General features: G+C 44.3%; 1 protein-coding gene across 2 annotated transcripts in view; it reads right to left on the bottom strand.

Moving 5' to 3' along the window:
• The window catches only part of ERLEC1 (endoplasmic reticulum lectin 1), a 33,611-nt gene that overhangs the window by 14,658 nt on the left and 4,038 nt on the right, over nucleotides 1-14,915 (bottom strand). For both annotated transcript variants that reach the window (XM_053245605.1, XM_053245595.1), the window contains exons 2-6: nucleotides 12,048-12,152; nucleotides 9,855-9,935; nucleotides 7,507-7,584; nucleotides 1,494-1,557; nucleotides 66-106 (exon numbers count right to left, since the gene is read on the bottom strand). In XM_053245605.1, coding sequence (XP_053101580.1) covers nucleotides 66-106; nucleotides 1,494-1,557; nucleotides 7,507-7,584; nucleotides 9,855-9,935; nucleotides 12,048-12,110 — 327 coding nt within the window. In that variant the 5' untranslated portion in view covers nucleotides 12,111-12,152. The remainder of the gene's footprint in view (nucleotides 1-65; nucleotides 107-1,493; nucleotides 1,558-7,506; nucleotides 7,585-9,854; nucleotides 9,936-12,047; nucleotides 12,153-14,915) is intronic.

The following is a 14,915-nucleotide window of genomic DNA, read 5'->3' as shown; positions in this document are numbered from 1 at the left end:
ACATGAGTGACGAAGAGTGGTTATGGGGTGGATTTTTAGGGTGAAATCATTCTCTTCTCACTTGCCTCTTTTGTGCTCTCTCTTTCATTTTCCTTCTCTTCTTGTTCTGGAAAACATTGCAAGAAGTTTACACATCAAACCAGTATAAAGAGCCACCAGTATAAAGATAGAAAAGCATCTACAGTAGCGCAGAAAGAAGTCTCCAGCAATCAAGAGTCTCTCAACACACACCACTCACTCTTCATGTAGTTGAACTTAAAATCATTATGACATGCAGGGGGTCTCCAACTTGAGACCGCAGTTCTTGTTGGACTATAACTAGCCACTGAGGCTGTTGTCCAACTACAGCTGAGGAGCCAAGTTGGAGAACCTCTTTTGCTGGTTCGCCAGTTACTGCCTTTTCTTGACTGGCAGGCCCTGGCAACAGTAACTCATGCATTTGTTACTTCTCGCTTGCATTACTGTAATGCGCTCTACCTAGGGCTGCCTTCGAAAACAATTGAGAAGCTTCAGCTAGCCCAGAATGCAGTGGCCTGCCTCCTCATGGGTAGCCATAGATTTGATGGTGTCACACCTCTTCTATGCTCGCTGCACTGGTTGCCTGTGCACTTCTGGGTCCAATTCAAAGTGCTGGTTCTCACCTACAAAACCCTTATGGGTTTAGCACCTGTATATCTCTGGGATTACCTCTCTTGGCCGGTTGTATCCTGTCCTGTGAGGTCTTCTCAGCTGGCCCTGCTTAGTGTCCCAGGCCCTGGTGTAGGGCTTGGTGCCTGTGTCCATAGGAGGACCTTCTCTGTGGCCGCTCCTCTTCTTTGAAACTCCCCCCCCGATTAGTTCAGCTTCCTGCCCCCCCACAGCTGCTTTTAAGCACCTTCTTAAGGAACTACCTGTTTCACCAGGCATCTGCCCTTTATTTTATTTTATTATTATTTTTGTTATTGGTATTGTTGTCCACTGCCTAGCATCTTTGGACAAAAATGTCCAAAGTGGTTTACATAGAGAAATAATAAATGAATAAAGATGGTGGCTCCCTGCCCCCAAAGGGCTCACAATCTAAAAAGAAACATAAGGTAGACACCAGCAACAATCACTGGAGGGGTACTGTGCTGGGGGTGGATAGGGCAGGCACAATCCCACTCCCCCAGTGATGGATACATTCCACACACTTCGGGTGCACGTGTGAAAAGGGCATCAGTGATGAGGCTTGGCATTTTCAGTTAACGCAAGAGGACACCATCTCCTACAATAAAAGCAACTGTTCTCTGTTGAAGCTTTTGGTAGAGCTTGTGGGTGCCCCAACCACCTATTTCCCCTCCCAAACAACAACAACAAAAAAAACCTCAAGAGTCGCGGCAAAATTTATTTTGTTGAATTTATTCAGATCAGAACCAGCTTGCCCCATTGCTATTTCCCCTTCCTTCAATCAGGAGAACAGTTGTTGCCTGACTTCTTTTGCAATTATCAGCACTCAGGAGACAAAAGTGACAAACCTGGATCTAGTAGCGGGCTCTTTCGCAGCATGTTTCCAAGGTAGTATTCTTGAATATTTGTTTTCTACAAACAACAGGAAAGATGCCTTTACTTTTTTCCATTAGCACCAATGCAACTTCAATTGTTTGTGTAAATAAAGCAGCAAAAAACTTGGATAAAATCCAGTACTAAAAAGGAGCAATGGCTAGTAGGGATGTGCGAACCGGTTTGAACTTGAACCGGTTCAAATTCGAACCGGGGTGGTTTGATGGTTCGAATTCGAACCAAACAAGCCATCATGTTCGAGCTGCAGCTGGGGTATGAGTGTCTGATTGCTTTGGGGTTTGGGTGGCAGGTACCCATGGGTGCCAGCTACCACCCCACCCACTTTTGGAGGTTCGAATTCAAACCGGGGGGGGGGGGGGGTTCGAGCAAAACCAAAACCGAACCACCCAAACCAGTTTTGTGCACATCCCTTATGGCTACTCACCAAGGCTTCTTCTTGCTGCTGGATTTGAGCATCTCTCACATTGGCTATCCTTCCCATGTACTCCAGAGGGCAGGACTTATGTTCATTGAGCCTAAAGCTTTATAAGATTGGGAAGGGTAACCCTCTCCAGTTCTGATCAGCCAAGTCCATGATACAGAGAAAAGGAAAAGTAGACAGAAGAAGAGAAAAAATGAAGACCAGTAGAGGCAAATGCCCCAGCCGGGTGGGCCGAGATGTCCTCAAATCCAGAAACAAGAAGCAGCCTTCTTGGTGAGTAACCAATGCTCCTTCCTATGCTGTTGGAGGAGGACATCTTACGTGGGACATGCCTCAGCTAGTTGCCCAAGGTGGGGACGGGGACGGGCGGTGGCCTCTACTGGGATGAAAGAACTTGCTGTAGGACTCATCTGCCAAAAGCTGCTTGGGATGGATGATGCAGATCAAATTTGTAGTGCTGAGAAGATGGAAGGAAACGATCATGTGGCTGCTCAAATTTTGGCCAGTGGAGCATTCATAGAATAAGTTTTGGATGTAGCTGCCGACCTGGTAGAATATGCCGTGATCTTGTGAGGCCGACGTAGATTTTGCACTTCATAGGTGAGCACTATGCATGCTTTGATCCATCTAGCTATTCTCAAGATGACACCTTTTGCTTCATAGAAGCCGGGAAACAAGAGAAAACCAGAGCATCTGTGGCTCTGAAGAACGCTGTGCAAGAGAGGTAGACTTTGAGGCAACAGTGCATGTTGAGTTTGTGCCATTGTTTTTCCAATGCATGTTTTCACTTGGGGCAGAAGGAGGGAAATATGACAGCTTGTGATTGGTGAAATATGGAGGACACTTTGGGGAGGAAAGAAGGGTCAGGTATCAAATGGACAGAGTCCTGTGAAGATGCAGAAGTTGTCATTTGCAGATAGCGCACATATCTTGGAAACGCTTCTAGTGGACATGACAGCTACGAGGAAGACCAGCTTGAGGGAGAGGAGAGGAACAGAATGGACAGGTTAAAAAGAAAAAGCATGGAATCCGCATAATATCTTATGTAAGTCCCCATGATGGGAACCTATGCATTGTTGGAGGTGATGGGAGTGTGGCACCATGCAGGAAGTGCTTAAGATGCAGATGGGAATGCAAACTTCACTAAGAACAGCCCGATAACAAGGGTGGCAGGACTGCTGCCTGTTTTAGCATGTTGGCCTGAAGGCCCTTGTCAAGACCTGTTTATAAAAAGCATAGGAGTTCAGGAAGACCACATTGTGCTACAGAGAGAATGTCTCTCTCTGCTGGAACCAGAGTCTCTCTCTGGTGGACGAATAAGGTGATCTTGGCAGGTGTCTATTATCACCCCTACGTGGAGAATGTGGTTGTCTGGTGTGAAATGGCTTTTTGTTCTGTTCGCCAAGAAACCATGGTCTGAGTCTTGTAGGGCCTCTCCTATGGAGTGGAGGGTCTCCATGAGGAGCTTTGAGGAGAGTTGGTATGGTAGTAGCAAGCATGACTTGTCCCCATAGCTAAGCAGGGTCTGCCCTGGTTGCATGTGAAAGGGAGACTAAGTGTGAGCACTGTAAGATATTCCCCATAGGGGATTGAGCTGCTCTGGGAAGAGCATCTAGGTTCCAAGTTCCCTCCCTGGCATCTCCAAGATAGGGCTGAGAAAGATTCCTGCCTGCAACCTTGGAGAAGCTGCTGCCAGTCTGTGTAGACACTACTGAGCTAGATGGATCAAGGGACTCGGTATATGGTAGCTTCCTATGTAACTTCCAGCATTGAAAAAATTTGTTTAGGAATTTTAAATCCAAGACTCCTCGCAGGGAGCTGTCTTTCTGGGGCAGTATAAACAAAATCGAGTGAATGCCCTTGCCCCTTTGGAAATATGGTACCGGTTTTATGGCGGCAATTGAGACCAAGTATTGGATTGTCTACAGAAGGCTGGTGTCCTTGGTAGGCGAATGTGATCTGAGTGTTGGTAGGAATTGATCATTGGGGCAGGCATTTGGATATATTTTGTAACCATGCAAGATTGTGTTGTGTAGCCATTTGTCCAAAATGTTGGACTCCTGGGCATGGAAGAAGTGTGATAGGTGGCCCCCCATGTCTGAACGTGAAGAGTCTAGGCTTTGATTGAGGCCTGAAGGGCTGTCATGGCACTGTGGTAGTCTTGTTAAAGTTGCACAATTTGTTCCAAAAGGAACATTACTGTCTGTAGTCTAAATGTGGGATGAAAGGACTGGAATGGTTTGCATGGCAGCCTGTGCTCCTGCAGGGGGTGAAAGGGAGTGCTTTCTTTTTGTCACTTCCTAGAGGACCTCATCTCCAAAACGTTTGGATGTCATATATGGCACCACAGCTAGGTTTGTTATGTGAGGCTGCATCTACCTGCCAGTGTTTAAGCCATAATGCATGTCATGCTACCACCATGGAAGCAGTGGAGTGGGAAGCAAAGCAGACTGAGTCTAGAGTAGCACCTACTGTAAACGCTTGGGCTTTTTGGATCTTGGTGTCTGCCTTTGACGTGTAAGGTTGGATGGAGGAGCTTGTAGTAACTCATCCATACAGTGCAGAGATGCTCTTGCCATTATAGAAGCTGCCGTAGAGGAGCGAATAGACAAAGAGGACTCCTCATGATCTTTCTTTAAATTAGCCTCAGTCTTCTTCTTGTTTGGATCTAACGAAGCTGTCCCCATCCTAGGAAAGAATTGTACCCGATAGCAGTGCCGCCACTGGAGTGTCTGTGGAGAGAACCTGGAACATTTACGAAGAAGGCTGTGTAAGGCTGTAAAATCTATTAACCAGTGGGGGTAGGTTTTCCCTGAGCCGCTGGCGTTTACCATTCCTGTTTGACAGTATCTGCGAAACAGTCTGGGAAAGGGAATAATAATTCTTGTGGTTTTGGCATCTGAAAAACCTTATTTACCCTAGATGTGGTAGGTTGCTTCTGTGGAGATGCCTGGTGAAGACCCAGAGTGTGTATGGCTTGATGGAAAAGATGAGTAAAGTCATCAGGAATGATTAACCTGCATGAGTTGGAAAATGTCTCAACCTTTTGGTTATCAGATCATTTACTCTCCTCTGGGTTTACCTCTGTCATGATGTTCTGTGATTTTTACCAGGCTGTCCATATTATCAATAGGACCTGGGTTGGAGGTGCCTAGATCTGGCCCCCAAGGGTGCAGGACAGGTGAGTCATATGTGGCAGAAGAATGAGATGGGGGGTCCTGATCCCCCTTATCTTTGTGCTGCTTTTTAGATTTTTTGAACCTTTTGGATTTTTGCGAGGTGTGGAGGAACGAGGCCTAGACCTTTTGGGTTTCTGTAAATAAGCCCCTATATTGTATTGTGTATTAATATCCCCAAACCTCTTCTTTTTGTAAATAGCCTTTGAATTATAAATTATATATTATATTCCTAAAACTTCCTTATTGGAAATAGGATTTCTGTGCTTGCAACTCCCTATGCACAGAAAAGGTGCAGGGTAAAAAGTTCACACTTGTTCTCCTCTAGTTTGACACTTGATTTTTGGAAGGGAAAGAGATTTTTTTTTTTTTTTTTACAAGGGTGGGAATTTTTGTCTGTTCTGATTGGCTGGGTTAAGGAACTGTTGGGCCAGAGAAATGGTATATATGGAGAGAGTTTTTAGAGGGAAGTCAAGAGAGTCCTGGAAGTCAGAGTTAAGTCAAGTCTGCTGGAGAGAGTCAGAGCTGGAGGTTGCAGAAAGAAGAGAGCTCAGAAGTCTGCTAGAATGAGTCCAGAGGAGTCCAAGAGTGCAGTCTACAAGAAGAACCTAACTGCAGTGCAGCTGGTCCATCTGCAGAAGATAAGTTGTGAGAGAAGCCTAGCTGAAATTACTGGAAAAAAAGGAAGAGCCAGGCTGGACTGAGCCCCAGACCTGTGCTGTAACCAGGACGAGAGACTGCCCAGCAAGCCAGACACTAAAGGAAGAAAGTACAGAGGACTCTGAGCAGGGACCAATATAGAGCCAGGTAGTGATTGCAGTTTTCCAGCTTTTTATTTCCCCCCGACCTGCTCTGTAAGTAACTGTTTTGAGTTTGTATTTTTTTCTGTAAAAGATATGTTTTAATTGAACTGGTTTTTTGTAAGGTAAACGTACTGGTTATATAAAAATTAGAGGCTTGTTGATGTGTCTCCACCCTATGACTATAAAGCCTTTTCACAATACTAGAGTTTGGGGTTTTGGTAATTTTTGAAGGGCTGCTGCAGTGGACTCAGCCATACCAAAGAAGTCTACTTGGGGGCAGTGGCAAAAGGTTAGGAGGAATAGAAAGCTGTTCTTCCACATGAGGTCTTCTGCCTATATTTTTTCGGGCTAATCTTGAAGAGGGGGCAGATGATGAGGATGTGGATGAATCTCTATTAATACACCTTTTTGCAGACTTGGTGCACAGGAGTTGCTGCAGCGACTTATCCAAGATACCCTGAAACCAAAACTGCCATGCAGCTGGCATCTCCGCAGGGAGGGCAGGTGAAGGGACCACAAGATCAGGACGGGCAGGGGGAGGCCGCAAAGACCCTAGTCTCACCAGTTGATGGTCAGGTGGGCTGGCCAGCTGATGAGGCATCCCCTCTGGTAAACCTGGCTGGAGAGGTGGAGGCTGCATTGGCCTGGAAGGCCCTCCCATTTCACCCTCCTCAGGTATTGGTATTCACCCCCCTGCTAGTATTGGCTGGTTTTTCTGGGGAAAGGAGAGGCCCAAGTGGAGCCCTCCCTCCTGACGGGTCACCTGGCTGCGCTGGTTGTCCAGCCAAGTCTTCTCCAGCAGGCCCCAGTAGGGGCAGTGGAGGAGCGCTGGGCCCAGCTGGAGGAGGAGACTCCTCTCGTCACGGCTGCTTGGGAGGCCTCACAATCCTGCGTGGATGTTGCTCCTGTCGGGGCCTCTGATGGAACATTCGGCTGTGTTGGGGGTGCTGTGGGAGCCGCCAGTAAGGCCATCTGATATCAGAGAATGCTTGTGGTTTAAGGAAGACTGGTACCCATCAGAGGGGCCTTCCAAGGGGTCAGGCCCACTCCCACCCTCCCGTGGCGCCGCTTAGGACCTGGTGGGTGGCGGCGGCCGCGTGGCCATCGAGTAGCATTACCAGTCCTTCTAGCTGACGGGAAAAGGGGATTCTACTTCTTCCCCTTTGGGACCAAGATGTTCTTGATGCATGTCTGGTCCGTTCCAGAGGAATTTTTGCGCTCCATGAGGAGGTAGGAGAGAAAGGAAAGGAGAAGAGAAAGAAAAAAAAAAGGGGGGGGGGAATGGCTTTTTGTTTTTGTAAAAGAAAGAAAAAGGCAATGCAGACAAGAAAAGAGTAAGGAAGGTAGTGGCTAAGAAGGAGGAATAGTCAAGAATAGAGAGACTTGGCTGAAGGCTAGATAGATACCGTCTCTGGAGCTGGATAAAGGACCGTTACCCTTCCTGACCTTATAAAGCTTTAGCCTCAGTTAACACAAGTCTTACCCTCTGGAGCACATGGGAAGGACAACCCACGTGAGATGTCCTCATCTAGCAGCAGATAATTTCCAATCCTTTAATGGTACATACCTGACCAGTTTCCTTTTCTTCATGATACTGGCGAATGTGTTTACCATGACAGACTTCGTAAGTCCAATAGGATTCAATCTTTAAATAAACAAACAAACAGTGTTAACTGATATACGCAGAAGAGCCAGTATTATAAAGCCAGAATACCAACGGGCAATGTAAAACGACAATCATTGAAATGTACTATAGTTTAGGCAGCAGATATAGCCTAGTGTTTGGGTGTCTCAGCATACATGATAGGCTATGTCAGTGTGCCTCATTCTTACAGGGTGAAATGGGTTCAAATCAAACCTAGCCACTGTGGAGCCAGTTAAGAGTCTATAATGCAATGCTCTTTTCAGCATCACTCCAACCTAGGAGGCACACTGGTAACTGCAAGCTATCCCTACCTGCTCCTACATGCCATCTGTACAGAAGGATGTTTGGGCCATCTATACAACTTCAGGTCTTCTTCTTCTGGCACACCACATTATTAGCTATGACACCTCTATTTCATATATTGTGCAAATACAAGAAGAATTGTGGAAATGTGTGGCATTAAATTAATTCTAAATAGCTATGGACTTAATCAAGATTCAATGTGATCCAGACAGGCTGGAATATTGGGCAAAAACCAGCAAGATGTAGTTCAACAGAGACATGTGTGTTTGGGTAAGAAACATCAGAGGTGGGAGCCTTGGCTTGGCAGCGTAAAAGTGAAAGGGACCAACGTGTCTTAGTGGACAGCAAGTTGAACATGAATCAGCAGTGTGAAGGAGCTGCTAAAAAGTTAATGCAATCATAGGCTGCATTAATAGAGGCATAGTCTCCAGATAATGAGAAGTAATTGCTCCACTCTCTTCTGTGCTGGTCAGACGTCACTTGCAGGAGCATGCTTGCATTTACAAGCAAATTAGCTTAGTTGTGCTAAAAAAATGGGATTTGCAGAATTGCATTCTTGCACATAAATCCCCCAATAAATCAGTGCAAGCTCCAGATTCCGTGCAACAATTTTGTGCTAGCCTGGCATCTTCCTGCAAGTGCTCTGTTGCTCTGGATATCAGCCACTGTGTTCAGTTCTGGGTCCCAGATTTTAAGAAAGGCACAGATAAACTGGAACAAATTCAGAGGAGGGCAACGACAATGGTGAGGAGTCTGGAAACTAAGTACAATGAGGAACAGTTAAAGGAGTTGGGTTAAGCTGGAAAAGAGAAAACTAAGGGGAGAGGGGGTAGCTGCCTTCAAATACCTGGAAGGCTTGTTGTATAGGAGGAGGGACTTGTTCTCTGTTGCTCCTGAGGGCAGGACTAGAGTGAAGGGCAGGTCTTAGGACAAAGGGTGGTATATAAATAACAGAACCAATGGGTGTCAAGGAAGCAGACTTAGGCGAGGCATTAGGAAGAATCTCTTAACTGTACAGTAGAACTTAACAGTAGAAACATCCGCCTCATGCAGTGGTAGGCTCTGCTTCACTGGAGGTTTTCAAATAGAGGCTAGATGGACAGCTGTCAGGGATGCAGCAGCCGTTATGCTAAGCAGGAGGTTAGAACAGAAGACCCCCCAAGGTCCCTTCCAACTAAAAAAGGCTGTAATTTTAAATTGTGTGTGAAGCCAGTCTAATGACAGTGAAAGCTAATGCTGTCTCGCAATTAAGAGTTTGGGTAGGAGACCCAAGCTGCTTTATACTGAGTGAGATGACTCAGTGCTAGCAGTTCCCCCTACTTTTAGACAGGGTTTTTTTTCTCAAACCTACATGGAAATGCCATGGATTAAACTCAGGATCTTCTGCATGCAAAGCAGATGCTCTACCACTGAACTAAAGCCTCCCCTGCTCAGGAAGCTCACCAGCCAACTTGGCTGAATCACATTTCTCTCTCTCTCTCTCTCTCTCTCTCTCTCTCTCTCTCTCTCTCTCTCTCTCTCTCTCTCTCTCACATATAGCCTGATGTATTCACAGTATTATTACAAGTATACAATGAACTTGGAGGGAAGAAGCATAGTGGTTGCTTAACACCCTCACAATCTTTCTGAGGCTTTAACTAATCTCAAAGATGAGCAGGTGAAACACCCTTTCTTTTACACAATATTAACAACACTTCATGGCACATTTTGCTCCTGTAATTATTCAGATTCAGTACATCATCAGCTGATGGTCAGAATCCTTAAGTTATGTGTGAGCATCATCCACTGACTTACAGAGGACTCACATTTGTGAAACTGGGCAAACCTGAAATCTAAGTGCAGTGGAGGTTTGCAAGAAACACACACATACTTCTACACAGCTTATCCCACTTTACACTGTGGGGTCCTGGTTACTAATGTAGATGTTAGGATCCAGGCACTTTTGTCTTAAACGAAGGTGGACATACTCTGTAAGAACAGCTGCTTTGCTTAAACAAAGGCTCCAGCAATTCTGCAGGGTTGGGCCCTTTGTAATCCTTGTCTTCCTCCTAAATAGAACAAGAAAATGGATGTCAGTAAACAAACACAAAACACTTATCACATTTTAATAGAGAAACATTGGTTCATTTTAATAAATTACAAATAGCTTACACTTATCACGTTAATAGAAAAGCAATTAAGAAGCACTGGAATCCACACAGTGTGGATTCAAATTCATTTTCAAAGTTGTCATACTTCAAGTATATGTTCCTGGCCCTCATATGATGAAGCGTCCCACTAGCTTTCTTAAAGAACAATGAAAAATATTGGTCAGAATCAAAAGAAGCATGAAATATGTTTGTGGAGTAGCGGAGGGCAGCTCCTTCCCCTGATCCAGGCAGTACTGGGGAAAGGGGCAGCTCCGTCCTTTTCCAGGGCTGACTGGTTTTGAAACAGAGAGAAATTTCAGAGCAGTTTTTATGATATGGTCAGCTATACAAAGCAAAAGGTCAAAGCTCTGCTGGGCTAGTGCAATCCCCTTGTGAGAAACCTAAGCAGCTCTTTGGATTTTATTCTTATAGTGTGTGCTCCCCCCCCCCACTCTCTCTCTCTCACACACACACACAGAGTTTTACTTACACAGTAGATAATATGTAAGAATATTTTTGGATGCTTGAAGAGCAGAACATATAACAACCAACAGTATATTAAAAAGTAACAAGGAGCCACTTTGCATGCATGACTTTAGCATGAAGAAAACGAGGATTCTTCTTATTCAGAACAAGCTCCCTGTACCGACAGAACTTCAGTGCAACAACCCAGAAGTGAAAGACAGAATTTCAACTGTTCTAAACTCACACAGAAGCATCGCCTTATCAGTAGCAATGCCTATCAAAATATGTGTATTCAAGTAGATTAGACAGGCTAGAATTGCAAGTGTCTCCCTCTGTGTGTGTGTGTGTGTGTGTGTCCCCCCACTGGACACTTAAAAGCTTCTGATAAGGCCTTGCTCTAGATTCCATTCTACAGGGAGGCTAGATGAGCCTCCTCCTTTCTCCGTGGCAGCACCAATATTGTTATTCTCTCTCAAGAAAGGTCTGCACTGCCTACTCCCTGCTGGCCTTCTCAAGGCAAGCAAAAAAGTCTTTGTTTTAGTAGACCTTTCAGAGCTCACTACTATAGTCCTTGCTCTATTATTTCCACTCTAATTATTTCTTTTGCTGGATTATTCATCTGTAAGTATTGTTTTGTTACTGTTTTAATAAACTGATTTGATAACCTATCACTAATCTAATATAGTTTATATTCTGCCCAGTGGGAAATCTGCTCCAGCTACCAAAACCAAAAGACAGATGCACACAACAATTAATATTTTATACACTGCTTTTCAACAAAAGTTTCCAAAGCGGTTTACATACAGAAATAATAATTAAATAAGATGGTTTCCTGTCCCCAAAGGACTCACAATCTAAAAATATAAATATATTACACACCTGCCCACCCCATAAAGCCAGCAACTAATATGAATAGTACAGGCCAGAAAACCAACATAGTTAAACTATCAAGCAATTCATAGTTATCTACTGAAAGTCTTCCAAAGAGGAAAACCTTTACTCCTTCCAAAGGCCCAAAGGTTTGGGTTGAGGGGCTTTTCCCTAGACAGACTGTTTCAAAGAACAAGAGACATTACTGAGAAGTTACTGGTTCAGGTCCCCACAGATTTAATCCCCCTTTAATCCCCAAAGATTTAACTACTTTTCAAATAGGGAATTTGAAAAAATGCTTGTTCCTGAATATCTTAATGAACCCAAGGACTCCATGAGGTATGCTCAACTTCAACAAGACACTTTGTATTTATGATGTATCTTTAGCACTATCACAGGTCCAGCACCTCAAATTAACTGCATGATGCCTCCAACTCTGAGCTTGGTTTTGCAATGGTAGTCAAAGCTCCTGTTCTCAGAGACACTTTCCAGTGAAGCTTCTGTTCAAAATCTTGCCAAACGTTATACGCCTGGCATATCACTTGCAGCTAGTTGTCGATTTTTGAATTAATATCATGTTTTGATCTATTTTGTGCATTGTGTTTTTTTAAAACAGAAAACTAACCAATGCACTCTAAGCATAAATAAAATAGCTGCTGCAGAAACTATTGCATAATAACATAAATATATACACACCTCATCTCCACTGGCTTCCACTGGAAGAATGCACTTGTATTTTTCTTTATCTACTGTTGTCATAATGATGTAATGATCTTCTTTGTACAAAACACCAGCAGTAGGCTAAAAAACCCCAAACACACACAAAAAATAAACTTAGTGGGAATGCATCAGAGTTAAACAAAAAAAAGTATACAATGTTAAAGCAAAATGGACCTGCTGAGCTGGCTGATTACTGCAAGGAATAATTTTACAGTACCAAAGAGCAGGCACAACCAGCACTGCCACACCTAAGTGGTGTACTGAACAATTTAATGTTGGGGATGGGAGTCTCAGGTCATTTCTCTTCTCTGCTACTGGGGGAGGGGCGGGGGAATCACAAGATGTGGTTTTTCCTAACCACAGTGCTCTTTTGCTAGTCCCTCTTCCCAAGTTATACTGCTCAGCTTTTAAACAAGCCTTTGTTTAGTGAGCCTGCTTGAGTTAAATAACTGCACTAGGGATGTGCACAAACCGGTTCGAACCCTCGCTGGCTTGAAGGTTCGATGGTGGAGGGGGTAGCTTTAAGGGCAGGGGTGGGTGCACTTACCCCACCCCCCGCCACGTTCTCCCCGCTGGTATAAGTCCTTAAGAGCCCGTTGGGGCACCAGCATACCTCCTTGCCACCGTTTACCAGATGCAGCCAGAAGTAGGAAGTACGACTGCACACGCTACTTGTGCGCGTGCACATGTCACGTGCATGTGCGTGGCCTGTGGGACGTGCGTAGTCGCACTCCCTACTTCCAGGCTACACCTGGAAAATGGCGGCACGGAGGTACACTGCTGCTCCGACGGGCTCTTAAGGACTCACAGTGTCAGTGGGAGAAATGCGGGGAGGGAGTACACCCAACCCCAGCCTTAAAGCCATCCCTACCCTGCTGTCGAACTGGCCCCTGCCAGTTCTGTACACATCCCTAAACTGCACTAGGTTCACTCATTTCACATGTCCTGTAAGTTGACTTGACTGCAGGGCATAGTGCAGATTAGGCTAGGATTCACCTGTCAAGTGTTTTGTATACCCATACCAACTAGAGCCTTGTTTATATAGTAATATATACATGTTACTCCTCCCACCCCCATTTTTAGTGTGAGAGAGAATCAAGAATAATTCATTTAAAAACAAGGCAACTGATCACCAGACTTCTAAGAATTTTGCTGTGGCTCCTCCCTCTGAAAAAAAGAAAAAACCTGGAGTCCCGAGAATAGAAACCCCTTGACTGGCCTTCGATATCATCATTTTCATTTTATGCTGGCAACAAAGAAAGAGCCAGACAATGTGTGGCTAGCCCAACAGCTGCTGGTGGACTCGACACATCTTTAAGTTTAGGTTTAAGGTTTAAATTTGTGTTTTTCTTTTTTAATTAATATTACAATAAGGGTAAAACGTATAGTTGGTATCACGAAGAGAGGTGCGCGGGAAGTCAACTTGTAATTGTGTTTATCATGATTGTTATGGTTATTATTATAGTTAAAGGTTAATAAAAAATTTGAACTTGGACACATCTTTAAGCATCAAGTAGGTTTTTTGGGGGAAATGTTACTTGGCAATTCATCTGTCCTTCACTCATCCTAATATACATTCATCCCCCCACCCTTTCTTTGGCAATCAGAATGTATAACCTATTGCTGTCTACCTCAAAGATCTGTCGCAAAAAATGTACAGTCTCAGTATAGCTCGACAATTATAGCTACCCACATCATGGGTCAAGAACCATTTCATATAGGCAAGCAGTTTGCTAAACCCATGTACAAACCACCCTGTGATGCACTGCTCAGCCATCCGTCTGCACTAGTTTTTGTGCTTGTTTGAAAGGCTGATTTGGAAATATGCAGCAAACTTTCCCTTACACATCACTGAAATTGAGTAAACCTCAAAAGTAATGAAGCATAACCTCCTATGATTGCAAAATCATAGAGGCAGTTAGCTACATCTAAACTTGTTGAAACCAAAATCGATTATCAAAGTCAATGGACCACCTCGCAAAATCAATGTCTAATTCCTTCTACATCAGGGCCTTAATAGACCCAAGGATTTCTTAGCCTCATACATATAAAAATGCCCAAGAGTCACTTTAAAATCCCAAGGAAAGTCAACTCTAAAATTTCTTCGGCAACTTATCATATACCAAACAACTCTTACTTTCACTAACTAGAAAATGTACTTGCACATTCATTAAAATGTCCTGTTGGAACTTGGTGGTGGTCGTCTTTTGCCCAGCTGCTCTTCCAAGTATTCTAGCTCATAAGGGCAGAGTCCTGCATGCCTGGAATTTACTAGAACTTTTTCTTATTGCATTTACTCTGAACAGAACTCTGTAAGACTGAACAATAATATTTCCACTGCATAGACTGGAAAAACCAAGGCTAAGGGACAATGACTTGTCTTAGGGAGAAGAAATGAGATCGTGGCAGACAGAGGCATCTGGAGTTTCCTAGCTCCAGATCCAAGTGCAACTCCTCATTCACTGAGTCACAGTGGCTTTCAAGCTGTCCTACAACTTTATTCTATTTTTGGCCTACTTTCTGAAGGGAAGAAGGCTTATGAGATCACTATGTCTGCATGCTCCTTTGACAGCTTTTGCATTTACAGTCCAATACCGTGAACGTATCACCCCTTCCTTTTATGTTTTGTGGATTTGTTTTCCCTTTGGTTTGCTCCCTCTAAGCTCTGCAGGGGTTAAAATAGCCAAGTCTGAGGTGGCAACTACAAGTTGTGTGCTGCAGAGTTTTGGAGAGAAGATTACTTCGTGTTCTTACTGGTTATCTTTAGGCAGAGACAGAAGGTTCTGGCTGCCTCAGGGAAGAATCTCCCCGATTGGTTTATGTATCTGGAAAGTCATACACTTC

Source organism: Hemicordylus capensis, chromosome 1 (genome assembly GCF_027244095.1).
Source record: "Hemicordylus capensis ecotype Gifberg chromosome 1, rHemCap1.1.pri, whole genome shotgun sequence".
Taxonomy (NCBI): domain Eukaryota; kingdom Metazoa; phylum Chordata; class Lepidosauria; order Squamata; family Cordylidae; genus Hemicordylus; species Hemicordylus capensis.
The sequence above is the reverse complement of the archived record's forward strand: the minus strand, read 5'-3'. Positions and strand labels throughout refer to the sequence as shown.